Source organism: Vanessa tameamea, chromosome 17 (genome assembly GCF_037043105.1).
Source record: "Vanessa tameamea isolate UH-Manoa-2023 chromosome 17, ilVanTame1 primary haplotype, whole genome shotgun sequence".
Lineage (NCBI taxonomy): Eukaryota > Metazoa > Arthropoda > Insecta > Lepidoptera > Nymphalidae > Vanessa > Vanessa tameamea.
Window position 1 is genome coordinate 5,414,170 of NC_087325.1, and position 17,536 is coordinate 5,431,705.

Below are 17,536 nucleotides of genomic sequence, written 5' to 3' on the forward strand. Positions count from 1 at the left end.
ATTTTACTTAATTATAATAGTTAAAATAAAATATAACAGAATACTATAACATATAATAATCTGTAGTTTTTTACTTGTAGAATTTCTAACCTTTCCATTCTTTCATAATTACCAAAATGAATGCAAACTATTATTAGCCCAAAATATCTGGGATAACATTCATTTTTACACGCCTATTATTTTTATTTATTTAGTTTAGAAGCGGTTATTCAAGTTATGACTCATAAATAAAAGGTACTTACTGGGTTTCTACATTTGCAGGTTTAAATCCATACATATAAAGTTAAGTATAATAGATCTATTCACACGCGAAGACGCGCCCCTCCACTTAAAATTATCGGCGAGCTAATGCACGTGAGTGACACTCGTACTTGCAATATGGCAAGATGATGACAGCAAAATACAAATTAGATTATATTTGCCGATAATTTTACGTGGGGGGGCTCGCCTTCATTCGTGTATAGATTTATACTATGTATGAGTGTTTCAGTATCGTTCATTTAGTAGATTTTGAGCGATAATAACGTAGTAGATTCGAATCTAGTGTCGTGCTAATATAGATATTCGGGGGTTTTCTGCAAAAAATGGCTGGAGTTTGAAAGTTACCTGTGTTACATTACCTTCCCTTGGCAATCATGTTAAGCCGTTTGTTCTGCACCTAACCTCTTACCAGCCTTGTCTACGATAAAATAGAAAATTACAATAATAAAAGGCACGAAACAAAGCACTATAAATATATACTTATTTATTGAGAAACAAGAGGATTTAGTCAGACCCATAATTTAGACTTTAACGCACTCGTAATATACTAAAAACAGCACATACACTCACACAGAGACAGAGAGAGAAGTAGTGTTAGACTGAAAGGTGTCATTCAAGCTATACTTATAAATTCCCGACACGCACCTACATCATAGCAGCTTTTATATTATATCATTGTGTTTTAAACATTACAATGCAAATTTTGCTATCCTTATCAGAGCATACAATAAGATATCACTTGAATAAGTTTGATGTAAGACCATTACCTTTGCAAGTAAAAATAGTTACAATAATAATGTAAAACAACTTAAATCTTACATTGACATCGGTCAGCGCGAGAATGTTATTATCATTGAAAAATATATTATACCAAGGAAGCGAACGATTAAAAAAATATTATGAGTATAATAAGATTCGACTTAAGGCACTTTATTAAGCTTATCCTTCAATATCATATACTTAGCAATACAACAAGGTCGGACAATACAATAATTATGATCTAATATATTATTGAGCGTTTTGAGCTTGAAAATATTACGCTAAGTTACAGAAATGGCCTTAGGGTCAACTATTTTTCAAACTCTAAGAATATACGAACCAAATTAGATGAGAGTCCTCTTGGTAACGTCGCGGTCATGAGTCTGCGCGAATTAGAGCCCAGCTGGCTAACGACACCTCGATTGGATGACCAGCCTGACACAGCCAAAAAAAATAATTTATATGCCATTCGTAAAATAGCAAAAAGAAATCTAAAAAAACTTGTTAAATATACATACAGATATACGACAAACCCTTACCATTTTAGCGAATACACATAAAAACTTTACCGTTGAATATTTTAAACGAATATTCAAATTAAAGCTATTTTATTTTTCTAGAACTGATTTTTGTAATCGACGATTGCCATTTACAATTACCTATACAGACCGTTAATATAATAATCACGCTCATAATATTTTCAAGGGACCTCCATATTCCCTTAGCTTTTCCGCACAGTCTTTTGTATGTAATACTAATATTATAAAGAGGAAAGGTTGTTGAGGAAAGAATATATACCGAAAGGCCTGCGGCACGATATTTTATTTCTGAGAAAGGCATAATTAAATAGTTGTTATGAATGATATGAATAAAAAATATTTTTAAGTTTCTCATAAAGCCAAAATAATTTTAAAGGCAGCTCAGATTGAGTAAGAATTTTAGCAGTATTGAGACTCCAAGGCCCGAAGAACAGATAAAGCTGTCTCACTTCTTTATTGGATTGTCGTTTCATTAGCTTATGAAGTGAGAGAATAATGAGTTTACTTCGTGGAAGGGCTCTGTGCAAACCCACCTGGGTAGGTTGGTACCCTTTCATCGGATATTCTTTCTCCAAAGAGTAGAACTCAGTATTATTGATTGCCGGTTTGAAAGGTGAGTAAGCCAGTGTAGCCTCAGACGCAAGCGACATAACATTCTATGGTGCTTACTTCTTTGCTTTAATTAATTTTGGCCGACTTTATAAAAATATATTGATAAAACTCCATTTGAATGTCATTCTAATGGTTGAAAAATTGTTATTGTACATACTTAGTAGGTACATCCGTTTGGGTACCACCCATTATTATATATTTTACCGGCTAACATCAATACTTAGTATTATTGTATGCCGGTTTAAAGGGTGAGTGTAACTACAAGCACAAGGGACATAAATTGACTGAGTTTGAGTTTCAGGAATGGTTATTATTTCTTACAGCGACAATGTCTATGGGTGGTAGTGACCACTTGTCATCAGGTAGCCCACTTGCTCGTCCATCTATCTATTATATAAAATAAAAAAATATAATAATAAATAATACAAAAACTACAAATTCTATTGATATGAAATTTTTACATAAAATTAATTGAACATAGGCCATAGTAATATAGTAGGTTAATATGTTGTATATTATTTTAGTTATGATTTAGATCAGTTAGCGAATGGTTTTGTCTCATTGTATCGAAATAATCAGGCTAAAATCATTGTTTTACCCGTACGAAGTCGGGACGGGGAGCTATTAAGAGCATTATTGAAAATCATCATTTTGAAAAATAGCAAATAACATACTGTGATTTCAATGAAAAGCTCACTGACCGTGACAATTAAGCGAGCTAGAGTTTTGCCGTGAAATCCTATTTACAACTTGAACTGTGGAAATGTGTCGAATTCGATAAAGGCGGTAAATTAGATGATAAAAAAGTTTTAAAAGTCAAATCAAAGTTAGTACTGTTAGTAGGTTAAACCAATTACATACACATGCAAGTTGCTAAATCAGCAAGCTAAGTATGGCTCAATTTACAACAGACTTTTCAAGACTCTTTGCAAGGTTGATTTATTAAAAGATGTAATAAATACAATATGAGAGACTAAAGCAAGAATTGAAGAGTAAAATATCATCGGCTCATAAATTGAGAAATATTTCATTTCAAGTTGACGATGAATGGCTCGATGATGACGACGATGAAATTTTACTACAATAAAAGACCTCGGCGGTTTTATTATAATAAAAATGGGCATTTGATTAAAAATTGTTGGTACAAGAAAATAAATGTTGAAAACCAGCTTTTTCAGCTAGGAATCTGAATGATTGTATAAACTGGTACATACTCGTAGACTCTGACGTAACAGCTCATATGATTGTGAACAAAGAATAGATAGAAGATCAGATGGCTCCACCTGTTCGAAAGATAAGAATAGGTGACGAGAAAATTCTAACCGTTGTAAGTTGTTATATGTTACCATACAAGTACTTGCATAGGATGGTTGCAATAAAGGAATACAAATAAGGTATGTGTTGTATGTACCATTATTGTCAACATTTTCCTTAGATCAGCCTGTAATTTATAGGTACATTTAAATCATACATATTAAAAACTTACAACTATGTTACACTTAAAACAAATTCTTAGGTCTGATATGAGTGACAATTAAAGGTAATAGGTACACATCATTTGCTTAAAAACTTAATTGTCTATGTTTTTAATGAACTAAACAATTTAATAACTAATACGATATCATAGAATCTAAACAAAACATTACAATAGAAAAATAAAATTAAAATAAAGAATCTAAGAATAAATATTAATATGAATTAAAGTATTATTATTATTATTGTTCGTAAATTTTTTTCATAAATTTAGGTAAAATATCAAAAAAAGTCAAGATTCGCAATTGTAGAGCAAATGTTGTTATAATCAGAACAAAGTCTATTTATAAGACAATTATGTCCGACATTTGAACGAGAGACCGTCTCTCGGCTGTTTGAAATATTATACATAATAAAAATGTACCTCGATGTGATGTGATAGATAGTAAGTCAGTGCACAACTTTTAACAAAAAATAGATCTTAAATATATAATAAATGTTCTATTAGTATCCACATCAATGCTTCTGTCAATATAATTTGATAAGAATATATTTTATGAATAAATATTCTACATAATTAACTTGCATTCATTTCATCACTCCACAGATGCTATCTGAGTCTGATGTCATAAGAGTCTTTAATATCATTTCGGTCGAATAAGCTCGGTCAGAAGGCCATTATACTATTTGTATTAGCATCAAATATTACTGTACAATGTAAATTACTTTCGTTATGATGCTTTTGCCTGTGAACTTATCAATGCTTACTTATTACTTTTATTGCAACAGTAATCAGTCGGTTGCGTGAAATGAACAATGACCGTTTTATAAATAAATTTTCTGATATTTTTACATTACTTTACCTACACCCTTGTTGGTGTACGTCGGGACATTTCGGTTAAAAAAGTAAGATATCCCCTAACGTCCCAATATGGCGTCATGGCGGCTGACATGATGACATAAATAGGAAGCTAAATTTATATATATCGAAAAATACTTATCCATAATATATACTATAAAGGAGAGAGATTATCTAGAGAGGCTATGCTTGCCCGCACGCATCACAGGTATTAACACTCAGACATGAGAAAAAAAATCGTTAGATAGCCTGTTAATTGAGGAAGCTTCTAGACTATATACTAGGGAGCGGAGCAATGACCTTAAATAAGATACATTTGTACTCATCGTGTGCATGAGACAGGCATGTATAATGTAAATTAAAACAGCCAGTCAATGCCAATCTTTAAAATGTTATTAGGTATTACAAGGTAAAACAAAATGCAGTTACTCAAGGCCTTAGTTGTAGACGTTTTAAAAGTTAGAGAAATATTATCGTCTGACCTTATTGCATCCTCACACGAATTTCATATTTATAACTAAGCTATGTATTTATACAATTTTAAACAAAAATAAACGATAAATGCATACACAAATAAAAAGAATACTACGTAATTAAAAAAAATCTGTCTGTCTGTTAAAATTAATATTATGATATACGAAAATAATAAGGATGTTGTACAACCTAGACTATTTTTAAAACAACCCCTAACGTGTTAAAATTTATTCAAGTAGGGTGAAAATTCTTAAATGCGTTTTTATATTTTTATAAACGCATTCTGAAATAATTGTTATTAAAAGTTTATACAAATTGTAATCATTTTTTTGCATATGATAAAGTATAAAAATACACTTTAAATAACTTTAAGCACAGATACACAATAAGGTCACTGTCAGATAAGACAGTGGCTAAGATACGGTCTGACTCACGCACAAGCTCATCTGCATGTTGTAGAGTCGAACAAAATAAAACATACCTAATGCCGTGTTTACATCGGCACAGTCGCTCGATCGAGTTTCATAAAAATGTTTAGTTATATAATTGTATACAAATTATGTTGCTATGTCTACCTATAGAAATGAGTAACAATGACTTCTTTATTACGTAATAACTGTGCAGTTCAATTTGAAAATAACAAATAAGTCGAATATGTAACAATCTATGATAACTTTGTCATAATTAAATGTGAATAAATTTCAAATCACTTTAAAGTTGTTATTATTATTGAGCCTAGGAAGAAAAATAATCGTTTCGTAATTTACCATTCCGGAAATATAATTAAACTTATGAAACACGTTGCTAATGATTCGTTATTGTATTAACACTTGTATATGAAAAATAAGGCTTTGAGTATACTTATAGCAGTACACAATAATTTTCTGAAACATTTCTATTAAGAAATAAAAAAATAAAAGAGTAAAGCAATCAGGAAAATAAACTTATAGATAATAACCTAACAGTAAGTATACAAATTATATTTTTCTACTTTAAATGATTAGTTTATCTAACACTTTGACGATAATAGCCAATGTTAGAGAATAATAGTCTATTTATAAAATAATATTTTATTATTTTTAAATAGAATTACAAAACTGTAATTACCACATTTCCCTTTTATTTCATAAAGAAAGATAATATTATATTTAAAGACGTAACACATAGACTCAACCAATGATATAGACACTTATTTTCTTACTTAGTTTAAATTTCAAGATTCGTTCTTGAAATCATTACTTCATTCTTTCGCATGCAATTACTACAGATGACTAGTCCAGATACTACGAGTAGTATAATAAAGGCATCGAAATATATTGCGTTCCAAATTTTTAAGATCTAATTATACATAAACATACCATGTATGAGGTTAGAATTTACCTTATCTGATGTACTTAATTATAATTGGTCTCGTATGCACTTGCATGCAAATAAAATGTTCATACCGCTCGAGAAATCTGGAGAGAGCGTGCGCATTGAAGCAAGTAAAGGCAGGTTTTGTGTTACATCCACGTCAATACAATGCATTAAGGCTGATTGGATAAGCATGAATATTTATATATTTTTGAATAACGTCTACTGATTGCAGAATGTTCATGTTTTTACTTTTTCTTCATAAAATAACTTGTTTCAATAAAAATTTAAATAACGCTGTAATATTAAAATTGTTTTTTTTTTACATAAACATCAATAGGTCTCGATTTAAACAAGTCGAATTTTATGATAACAATATTTTTATTATTTAGGCAAAACCCTTATCACGTAATTTAGGGGATATATGTATAGAAGCAAAGAAGCATAGTATCATAAACATCATCGTATAATTCTAAGAAATTAATTATTATCATAAAAAAATATATTAAATTAACGAAAAGGTGACAACACCCTATGTTACTTGATATCACATTTTCGCAAAATGTTTTCGTAGCTCTAAATTGAACAACAAAGAAAAAAAACTCTTTCAGATTTTAATTATGTTTGTATTATAATATAAGGCTTGACTAGGCGTTGGTAAGAGCTTAATATTTAGATGACAGTGTTACATGGTAAAATATTCGCAAATAGGTAACATCACGATGTTACACAACATTAATAACGTTAAATTGCAAATGATGATACGTCAATTTAGACAAAGTCGTGTTTCACGTTTGAAAAGATTAGAATCTAATATCGATTTTGCTGATTGTATAAATTATTTTACTACAAAACATACTTATTTAAAACTTACATAATATACCTCTAATGTTTTCAGTATCATATTCTTCATGTATGTAATAAGAAAAAAAAGGATTTATTAATAGAGTAAAGCTCCATTATTATTGTATATAAAATTTATATTTAATTTTAAAAAGGTTTATTTATGCAATAACAATATAAATATATAAGTTTGTATTAGTCTGTAGGTACATGAACGCAATGTCGATCGTTTAAATCAGAGCACAAAAAGCGACCTCGCAGCCAGAAAGGTTGTTGGTCCGGTTTTGAACGACTCACTTTAAAAAAGCTTAACATTTTAAATAAAAATACAGTCATTTTTCCTTAATAGCAAAACATATAGTTTTATTCTACAAATCCTGAAAAGTGTTTATAGACTTGAATTCTCCTTGTAGCTCAAATACATTAATGTTAAATATTTACATTAATTTATTCAAATTAATAATAATATTAGGACTCTATTGTTGATCCTATTGCTATTATGTATTTACTTTGTATAATTCATCTAAAATACGATATATTTTATATATACAAAAAACAAAGCAAAACTAAATTCAGAACTTGCTATTCTCTAGGAAACAATGTAGGAAAGCCATAAAAGCGATAAAAATTACGATAATAAACACGAGAATATTTCACTTACGCGTGAGATATTAGAATTGAATAAAAACTAAAAGTTTGCGTAAGTGTTTTGCTTCACGTTAGAAAAGTATAGAAAAATAAGTATCTATGTACGTGTATCAAATTATTACAAATGAAGTGTGTTAATTAGATACTTAATACGTAATAGTAATTGCATTCGATTTACTTAATGAACAAAGCAATATTTTATTTAAAGAATTTTAATTGGTACATAAAAACTTCATCCATTTCATATGTATTTCATTTTTAAAACCATCAGGCGAATCCGTGTAGACTGAACAGAGTATAATATTAGATAACCTAATTCATTTATTACGCTATATGCTAAGTAAATGAAAATATAACTTTCCTATACGAATTAAATTTAGAAAATCTAACAGAATTTACTACACGTATTAAACGTATTTTCATCGTTATCAGACTATGTCGTAATAATTGTAGTTAGTGGAAAAAAACTGCTGCCGCCATTTCCATCCGCATTGCAACCAAATAGTGAATTTCTATTGGCTGTTTGTTTCCAAACAATACCAGCTTCGGCTTGCTGGTATTCACTAATGGTGTTTGTAACTGATATTACCTAAACCGACAAAAACTGATCATGGGCCGCTGACTCTTTGGAACTTTTAATGTCCATATATTACAAATAAATCATTTAATTTCTATTTTCGGTTAAGATTGTATTTTAAGTATGAATTTACAAAAAGTTTTATGTTTTTTTTTTACGTTCGACACTAGATGGCGATATGAACCTTCTCCTCGACCACTCACTGCGCTACTTCGCCAGCTAGAGTCAATTCCGCGTCGATTCGATTTGCTAACGTAACTTTCGGCAACAAATGTTATATTACGCAACTGTAACGTGATATACTACGTAATATTGGGTTTATTGATATACTTAACAATGGTGTTCACTTTTTTCGAAGCGATCAACTCGTGCAGTTGCGCCGTCGTAGCTACGAAGGGGCGTTAGCGACGGCACCAACTAGCGTGAATAAACATTGACCAAGCACCGCGCTCCAGCAACTTACCGCAACATTCTTAGCGTAAAAGTTAACGTGGATGGTTTACTCTATGTAATTTGCGAGGACTGGATTGTTAAAAATAAGTTACCCTATCGAAGATATTACAGTGCGAACGACTAATTCGAAATACGATTTAACTTCTTGTGATGTGTGATACTGATGTTTCGACTAAAGTTTTCGCGGATCTAAATGGACATTGGAAATATTCGTGCAAGTCATAAACATAGTAAGTATAGTTAACATTTCTTTAATATTTTTTGGCAGTCTCGCTTTAATATACAATCATTTATATTTTGAGAATTAATCTAAATTTCAACCAGTAATTTAAACAATAATAAGTATATAGTAAGTAGGTTGATATTTAGTTTTGTTATTAGGAATTAACACTGCATTTATTTATTTTTTTTAAAAAAACATTTACGCAGTATCATGATATTATTGTATTTATTTAAAAACTACTTTCAATAACGTCAATTCCTCTGGAATTGTTTAATAATATTTTTAAAATATTGTATTAATAAACAAAAATACAGTTACTTAAATTATAATGTATAAAAAGAAATCATTTTTAAGGTCTCCAGCAAGAAGCCAGATACCGATTTCAAGGTCTTTTAGTAGATATATTTTTGCAACTAATTTTTATGTAATTAAAAATAACCTTGGAGGAGCAAATGTATATTTTTTAATTTAATTAGCTATATATTTTATAATTAGAAGTACTCTTTATTTTTACGGACATTTATTTATAAACATAATAAGTGCGCTAAAACTCATAATATTACGTAAAGCAGACTATATTCATATAACTCACACGATTAATATTTATATGATCAATAGCACCAAAACTATTAATGGCACATAGTGTTTGGTCGTTTTAATAGATTTAGTAAAGTAATAGCCGGTAATGTCCCACTGATGGGCTAAGGCACCCTTACCAGTTGAGGAGAAGGCTTGGAGCTAATTCCACCACGCATCGATGCACAAACACGCAATGGAGCAGATATAGATTTAGTTAGTTTAAATTAATTTGTTTACGGAGCAAAGAATAATAATAATGAAATATTAAAAAGTTTAAAGAACTTGGAATTATAATCAGTTTTTACAAATTTAGAGTTCCGTTAGTTTTTCCGCAATGTTCCGTAAATTGTTGTATTGAATTGATTGTTGTATGGACAGAAAGTCTTTTTTAAACCGTTGTAATATTTTAATTTTTTAAATAACATTTTATAAACAGATACGGCCGGTTTATCACTTTATATCTGTACTATATACTTAATTGTACACCTGTATGTGCAAACGAAACGATTTCTATTTAATGATAGAGCATGATGATGTGCACATTTGTGCTTTATTAATACCACCAATAACTTTATTAATATGTTTATGTATTATGATTAAAAATGTAATTTAATTATTATATTTTAATTTTATATTTGGAATAAATTTACGATTTAAAATACGGATTATGAATAATAAATATCACAAAAAAATGATTTTGGTAGTCAATGTTATTGCAATAATATTTTTTTTATCGCTTGTAACAATACCAACAAACTTACCTCACCATAACCCTTATCTTATATATAACCTGATTGTTGTACGCGAATCCGATCACTATGAATTTTATTGTACGATTCGGTAGGTAGCAATACAATTTAAATTTACCGCTACAAAACTGAAACTAAATACCGATCCGCACGATTCGTACTTGTAAATATATAAACGCAAGTAATAATTAGTTTTCGAAGTTAAATTTGATGAAATAGTAGTAAACTTAAATAAAAATAATACAATCGATAAATACTACATATTAGATTGAAATATATTGTACTTGCATAATATGGAATATGTAGAATATGAGGACTAAACTATATTAAAATATTAGAAAATTAATAACTCTTTTTTGGTTATTAATTTTCTAATATTTAAATCAAAACATTTGTATTAAAAATTACAAACTACATATTTCGCTATTTAGTATTTGCTATAACAATTTAATAAATATAAAAGATTTCTAAATTTTTAACAGTACTATTATATTTTTCCTCTATATTAACATAAATTCCAAAGTTACTATTGAGTTTCAATGCGTATAAAACAACAATGTTATTTTTTACAAATTTCGTGTTGTGAAGTCGATTGTTCACTCTTGCGTTATTGTCTGAGAAATATTTCTTAGTGGATTTTGCAACTTTAATTAAGTGTTGTAATGAGCTTGTAACTTACGGAGTTGGAATTAAAATTATATTACTTAGATACCAACATAACGGTGATTTCAAAGTTATCGCAATGATTTGTAAATAGACACAACCAATTGTAGACTGCTACTTAATCTTTTTATTATGCCTTAGCAGATTTTTATATTGCTTTTTATTTAATATTATTTAGCGTATGCATTTATATTTATATCTAACTTGCACATTATTTGCACGGATAATGTTGTTTATATTTTAGCTTGTCAACAAAATAATGTTTGATTTACTTTAGGTGTAAAAATAACTGTTCAAGACACGCGTCGTACAATTAATCTTTTAGCTGCCTCAGCTTTCGCAAAATGTAAACGTGTAAAACATAATACAAAATGGACTGCGTTGTGTGGATATGTTCCAACCTAAAGAAACAAATTATAATTATTAAGATTTAAAAGAGAAAAATATTTTATAGTGGCAGTCAAACCCTGTTTAACTTTATATGTGCATGATAATAATGTTATGCATATTATTTTAAAGACATATTTTTTTATCTTTAACATTGATTTTCTCTCTCATTTACGGAGTACGTAGGTTATTTACAAAATATATTTTATTTTAATAATATAAGTCTCAGATATTCATTTTTTTACCATTTACAAACTATTTACAAATATATAAATATAATTATGATCACGATGATTATGCAATTTATTACAAAAAGCAAAGAATAAAACATGAAGTCCCGACTCAGTTTCGGTCACGGTGGCTGAGCTCAAGGTATATTTGTATTTCGTGCGTATATTATATTCCGATATTAGACGATTTTCCAACTTCGCAGGAAAACGTAATGTACCTACTATAATTTATTATTGTTTGCAAAACAATAGTACGCACCAAAATGATGAAATAACTATACCTACTCTCATTCGCTATCATAATTCTATGCCTCGAAAATCCATAACGACTGAAAGGTCATGCACAAGACCATTGCTTAATTCATGGCTCCAGTTTATCTGTTTCTCAATAGCATTCATTGACTCGACTGGGTAATTAGAACACAAAATGACTCCGGTTTCTGGACCTTATTTGCTACCACTAGACCAATGAAACAGTTCCACACCTCATAACTCATAATATCAGTTATGTGGTCTAGAACCGTTTTATAGCTATTATTATATTTCACATTATATTGGGTATAATGTTAGTGTTAATAATTCGTGTAATAACATTATTCGTAACTTTGTACTAAATATGGCTAAGAATATCTATATTGACTTTATTATCCATCTCCATGAAATTTCATTGCATTGTATGTGTGCTATTCTCAAACGATCGAAACAAAGTATTGAGTAAAAATTGAGAACTCTTAACACTTATATATAATATTATGTATTTAATATTTTATTTAAAATTAAGTAAAAGTTATATGTACTATATCTGTTTTTAATATTTATTATCTGTGAGAGTTTGTTTTGATCTTTGAATGATCTGAATTTCAATTTTTGCCATCTGTTTAATATTGCAGAACGCTACGTCAATGTGAATTAATTATATAAAATGAATAAAAATTATGGTAGAAGACTCGCCGAGTTTCAAGATGAACATTTCTGCGCAGGAAATGTCACAGGAAATTTCCGCCGCTCATCTTCACTGCGGCTGCGCGGTGAAAAAATGGTGCAGCGATCGCCTTTAACAACTAGGAAATATATTCCAATAATCACGGAAAATACACACCAGAAACAACGAAGCGATGGCTCTCGTCTTCCAGAGCCAAGCCATCGCCCACGCAGTCAAGTATGTTATACTATTTTGATCCGTGTTGGAGCCAATTAATTTACGTTGGCTACTGCACCACGCATTCTTATAATAAATTAAATATTTATACCATTTAACGTAATGAAATAACGATAATCACTGTTGTTAGGCAAAATATTGATGTAAAATTGGAGCTGATGAATTAGCTTGTTGATTTTGTAAATGTTCTATTTTAATACAGTTCCCTTATTGTTCTATTTTTAGTCATTCAATTCAAATATACAAAACAAACCAAAGAAATCCTGTTTGAAAATACAAGAGCCTTGTATGGACAGAAATCTGAGTATGACAGATTCAGCCCATACTCCACCTGGTTCTCCGGAAGATTTGCCTGATGATGAATCCTTGCACAGCTATGGTAGTGCAGCCACCGCTGCATCAATCGACGCTGGATATGCACCATTCAATGGTACCACTTTCAGTGGCAGGTCTATGCGATATGTGCTGCATTGTTCCTCACATGCTGGTCTTGCTGGAGAGGAGTATTTAACACCAACTCAGCGAGCTCAAAAGCAAATTCGTCGTCTTAAAAACCTTCTGAGCCAAGCAAAGAAAGACTTAGAAAAGAAAGACAGTGAAATATTTCAGCTCACAAAAGAAGTTGTCGAACTACGTCTTTACAAAGCTTCTATATTCTCACCAGATGATAAGTCAAACTCTAGTGAGATTGTTACAGTACGGGAAAACAATGGTGAAGCATCTATTGAAGATGACAGTATTAAATGTAAGGAAAGTCATAGATCATTTGATATTATTGACAGCCCTTTATTTAAAGGGCAAACACCAACTCGGTGTCGCAATGAAATGCAAGGATCATTCACTGATTCAGGACACTTTGATGATCTCACAAATTCATCCTTACACTCAAAGGAATCAGTTCATATGTTAACCCATGATGCTTCATGCATGACAGAAACATCTGACAGTGATGAAGAACGGCGCAATTTGATAGCTTATTATGACAAGAAAATAGAAGATGTTGTGAGATCACAAGTGGGTGACACACAAGAAATGAAAAAAGCACACAATGATAAAGTTGAGGCTTTGCTTCAGAAACTAGCAGATGTTAATACACGGTATTGTGAATTGTTGCCCAACTATGAACAGGCAAAGGAAAGAATACATGTTTTGGAGAAACAGTTAGAGGAAGCAAGCAAACAGCTACAAGATGAAGAAGGCAGACATCGTTCTATGTATTTGCAAATGTATGATAAGGGTAGAGAAGCGGCCAAGTATGAGTTGGATAAGGTAATAAATTGTATATACAATCTTATTTTTAGCCAGAATTTAGCAACTTTTAATTGAAAAACAATTATACATAAATAATATATTAATTTTCTAGGACGCTGAACCAGAACCTAGTACTAGCCAAATGAACAGAGTTTCAGTTGAAGAGCTGTTGGAACAGTTGCAAATTACTCAGACTGAGCTTGAAAACGTCCGAGTGAGTATATAATAATGCTTTATGTATGAATTTTGCTCAAAATAATATAAGTAGATTCCTTCGCTAACTGACTCATTAGCAAAAATACCAAATTCATAACTCCTATATTTTTAATAAAGCCCGTAATTATTTAATTAGAAAATTGTTTTTTTCTGTCTTTCTTTCTATTTAAAATGCTAACACTTTCTTAGTGGTTTTTGATTTTATCATTATAAATAAAATCAAATGTCTTTATTCAAGTTGTCTATGAATTTATGAACTAATAAATCACAGTGTTGTACACCGTTTGTGTAGAGTGTGCAAGTAGTAGCAATTAACAGGAACCGCTTTAACATGTAGTGAATTACAGGACACTGCATTCACAGAGGACAGAACGACAAAGTCACAAGTACTTCTAAGTGCAAAGGAGGCTGTTTCTTTATGGGTCCTAGGAGCTCGAAAGGTTGGAGTACTACAAAGAACAGACTAGTCATATTAATAAATTTAAATTTTATTTACACCTTGCTTTATTGCACAGGTCACAGTTCTTTACTGTTGTATAGTTCTAATATACCCATTGAAGTAAATGTAGACCATGTAGGATGTAGTGCATGTTGCTGGCAATTAATAAAAAAAGTCACTTTTAATCTTTTCATGTATAAATGTCACATAGCTAAACATATGTCCCATTTCACGTACTAAATAATGAAATAAAAAATTCATTTCATCCACCATTGTCAATTGTATTTCTCATGCAATATGTCTTTGTAGCTTTTCAGTCACAGTATAGCTAGATATAATTAGGCTATTATTATTATATCTAGTGTAAACTTTAATGAAATTTGCTGTGACTATTTATGTTGCAAAATAAATAATATATAATCCTAACCATATGTTTCATCCCTAGTATTAGTTGTTAACAATTTAAAAATCATTAAATCAAAACCTAACCTGTGCTTATTAAGCTTTGCATGCTATATTTTGAAACAGCCTCTTTTGGTTATTTGGTGGAAGTACTTGGAAATTATATGAGGAGAAAGGTATAATATATATGTTCTAACAGTATTGTATATACTGTAACAATATAATATCAATATAGCATTGATTTGTAATAAGAAAATGTTTTCTTATAAGTGCATAACAACAAACAACTTATATAAAAATAAATTCAAATAAAACGAGTTGGAATATTCCATTTGCTACAGAAAAATCAAGCTTTCGTGAAAACCACTTTAGAAATAATAAAATATATTTTATTATTTCTAAAGTGGTTATATATTAAAAAATATATTAAAAATAAAAAAATATATTAAAAAATATATAAGGAAGACCTTCTTTTTTTGATTGATAAATTTTAAGGCATTTCAAATCAAAAATATTACAGATCATTTATATTTTTTCTTTTACACACACATTTAATTAACCAAAATTTAATTTTGTTTTGTATTTTAGACATTTAGTTATTATAATTTTATTTATAGAAATGTAGATAAGTAGGTAGTTACATGTATTTACAGTATGCCTTTCAGATGTGAAAAAAATCTAAAATACTAATAATCTGTTACAGGCAATGTATCGTCGCATTGTAGAGTCCCAGAAAGGCACCAAGATGAACGTAGACCCGGAGGTGACATTACAGTTTCTGAAATCGGCCATTTATTATTTCCTCACAGACCCAGAGAATCACCAAGGACATTTAAATGCTATAGAAAACATACTAGGGTTCACCGAAGCTGAAAAGAAAAATATACGCAAAGCAAGAACGACGTAAACTGCTGCAAATGTGTGATAGTTTTTAAATAGTTAATTGTTTGCCACATAGTTAGGTATAATTGTTGCATGTCCTCCGAGACTAGTTAGATGATACATAAATTACAATTGGCTGCACATTATTTTACGTTACTAATAAGGTAATTCATATACATATTATATTTCCTTATACCTTCACTGTGGTAATCGTTTACAATTTATTTTTTACTAGGAATTAGGATATAGCTAAGGATTTTAAATCGAATTTATTTTTTCGCAGCTAAATTGTGATTTTTTTTAAATAGTTTTTAAGCGCCAAAGAAAGCATTCCTTTATTTTGATTGTGCAATTTTGACCTTTATTTATAAGTGTACAGAGTGAAGCTTAATAGAGAATGACAATTATTGTAAGTGTTATAATTTCTATTTTTTTTTATCTTATATGTTGTTTCAGTTTTCTCGCATGTTATATACTTTTATTTTGTTTTTATATATAATTTTATTTACACAATGTAACTTATATATATGTATAGAACTTGGAAGGTTAATTTTATGTTTCACAAACAGTAGAGAATTCTTAAAAATCACCTGTCCATATGTTGCGTTACAATAAAGTTAATCTTCTACAGCTAGTTAACTGAAAATTTCAATCAGTTTTATCGACGTTATCTTGCCTCCTTAAAAGCTACGTCTGTGATTAGTATATTTATAAATATATTGTTGCATAATATAGCCTTATTTAATCGCTATTCCATTCTAGTGGGCATAAAAATAGTGGTAATAAAATCAGCATAATAGGGCGTGGACCCATGTCGACGGTGCGGCGCCGTTTGCTGTTCAACGGTACGGCACCGCCGCCGGCAAATGGCGCGGCGCCGTGCCGCGCCATGGCGTCGTGTACCGGCACTCCACTCAACACGTATACCAAAATTTGGCTTGTCCCAGAGAACGGGACGTGCCTCCACTAGTGAAATCAAAAAGTCTAAATCTAAATCATCCGCCATTTTATGCAAAAAATTACCGCACTATGCAACTGACAACACAATAATAGTGAGCACGTGCCGGTATACGAAGCCGTGGCGCGGCACGGCACCGCGCCATCTGCCGGTGGCGGTGCCGTACCGTTGCACGGCAAACGGCGCTGCACCGTAGACATGGGTCCACGCCCATACTCTTTTCAATTTGAAATTCACAGAAATGTATTACTAGATAGGAAACATTAACTTATTTTATTTTAAGGAATACATAACGAATGTTCGAACGTGTAGTTTTGTATTGCTAGTAACAAAGCTATTATATAAGCAGCATAAAGTATATCGACCATGGGATACCATTTGCGACATTCATCTTTATTTTCTATCTTTTCTGAGCATGTCAAATTGATGAGAATTAAAGTAACATTGATTATATTATAGTGGATGGAAATTTGTGATTTTGCATCTTTTATTGCATAATAAAATGTCTTATTGTGTACCTGGTAACCATATAGGTACTATATACATA

At 30.4% G+C, this 17,536-nt stretch overlaps 1 protein-coding gene across 3 annotated transcripts; it reads left to right on the forward strand.

Annotated features, from left to right (window-relative positions):
* The first annotated feature begins 8,738 nt into the window (after window positions 1–8,738).
* On the forward strand, window positions 8,739–16,763 carry LOC113400273 (protein quick-to-court). Of its 3 annotated transcripts, none has more exons than XM_026639791.2 (6): window positions 8,740–9,081; window positions 12,573–12,841; window positions 13,067–14,110; window positions 14,205–14,306; window positions 14,656–14,748; window positions 15,853–16,763. In XM_026639791.2, the coding sequence occupies exons 2-6, from the start codon at window positions 12,605–12,607 to the stop codon at window positions 16,054–16,056; spliced, it is 1,680 nt and encodes a 559-aa protein (XP_026495576.1). In that variant the 5' UTR covers window positions 8,740–9,081; window positions 12,573–12,604; the 3' UTR covers window positions 16,057–16,763. The 3 variants fall into 3 exon arrangements, with proteins under 3 accessions (XP_026495578.1, XP_026495576.1, XP_026495577.1); XM_026639792.2 differs by having other exon boundaries at window positions 12,663–12,841; XM_026639793.2 differs by lacking the exon at window positions 14,656–14,748 and having other exon boundaries at window positions 8,739–9,081.
* Window positions 16,764–17,536: the final 773 nt, after the last annotated feature.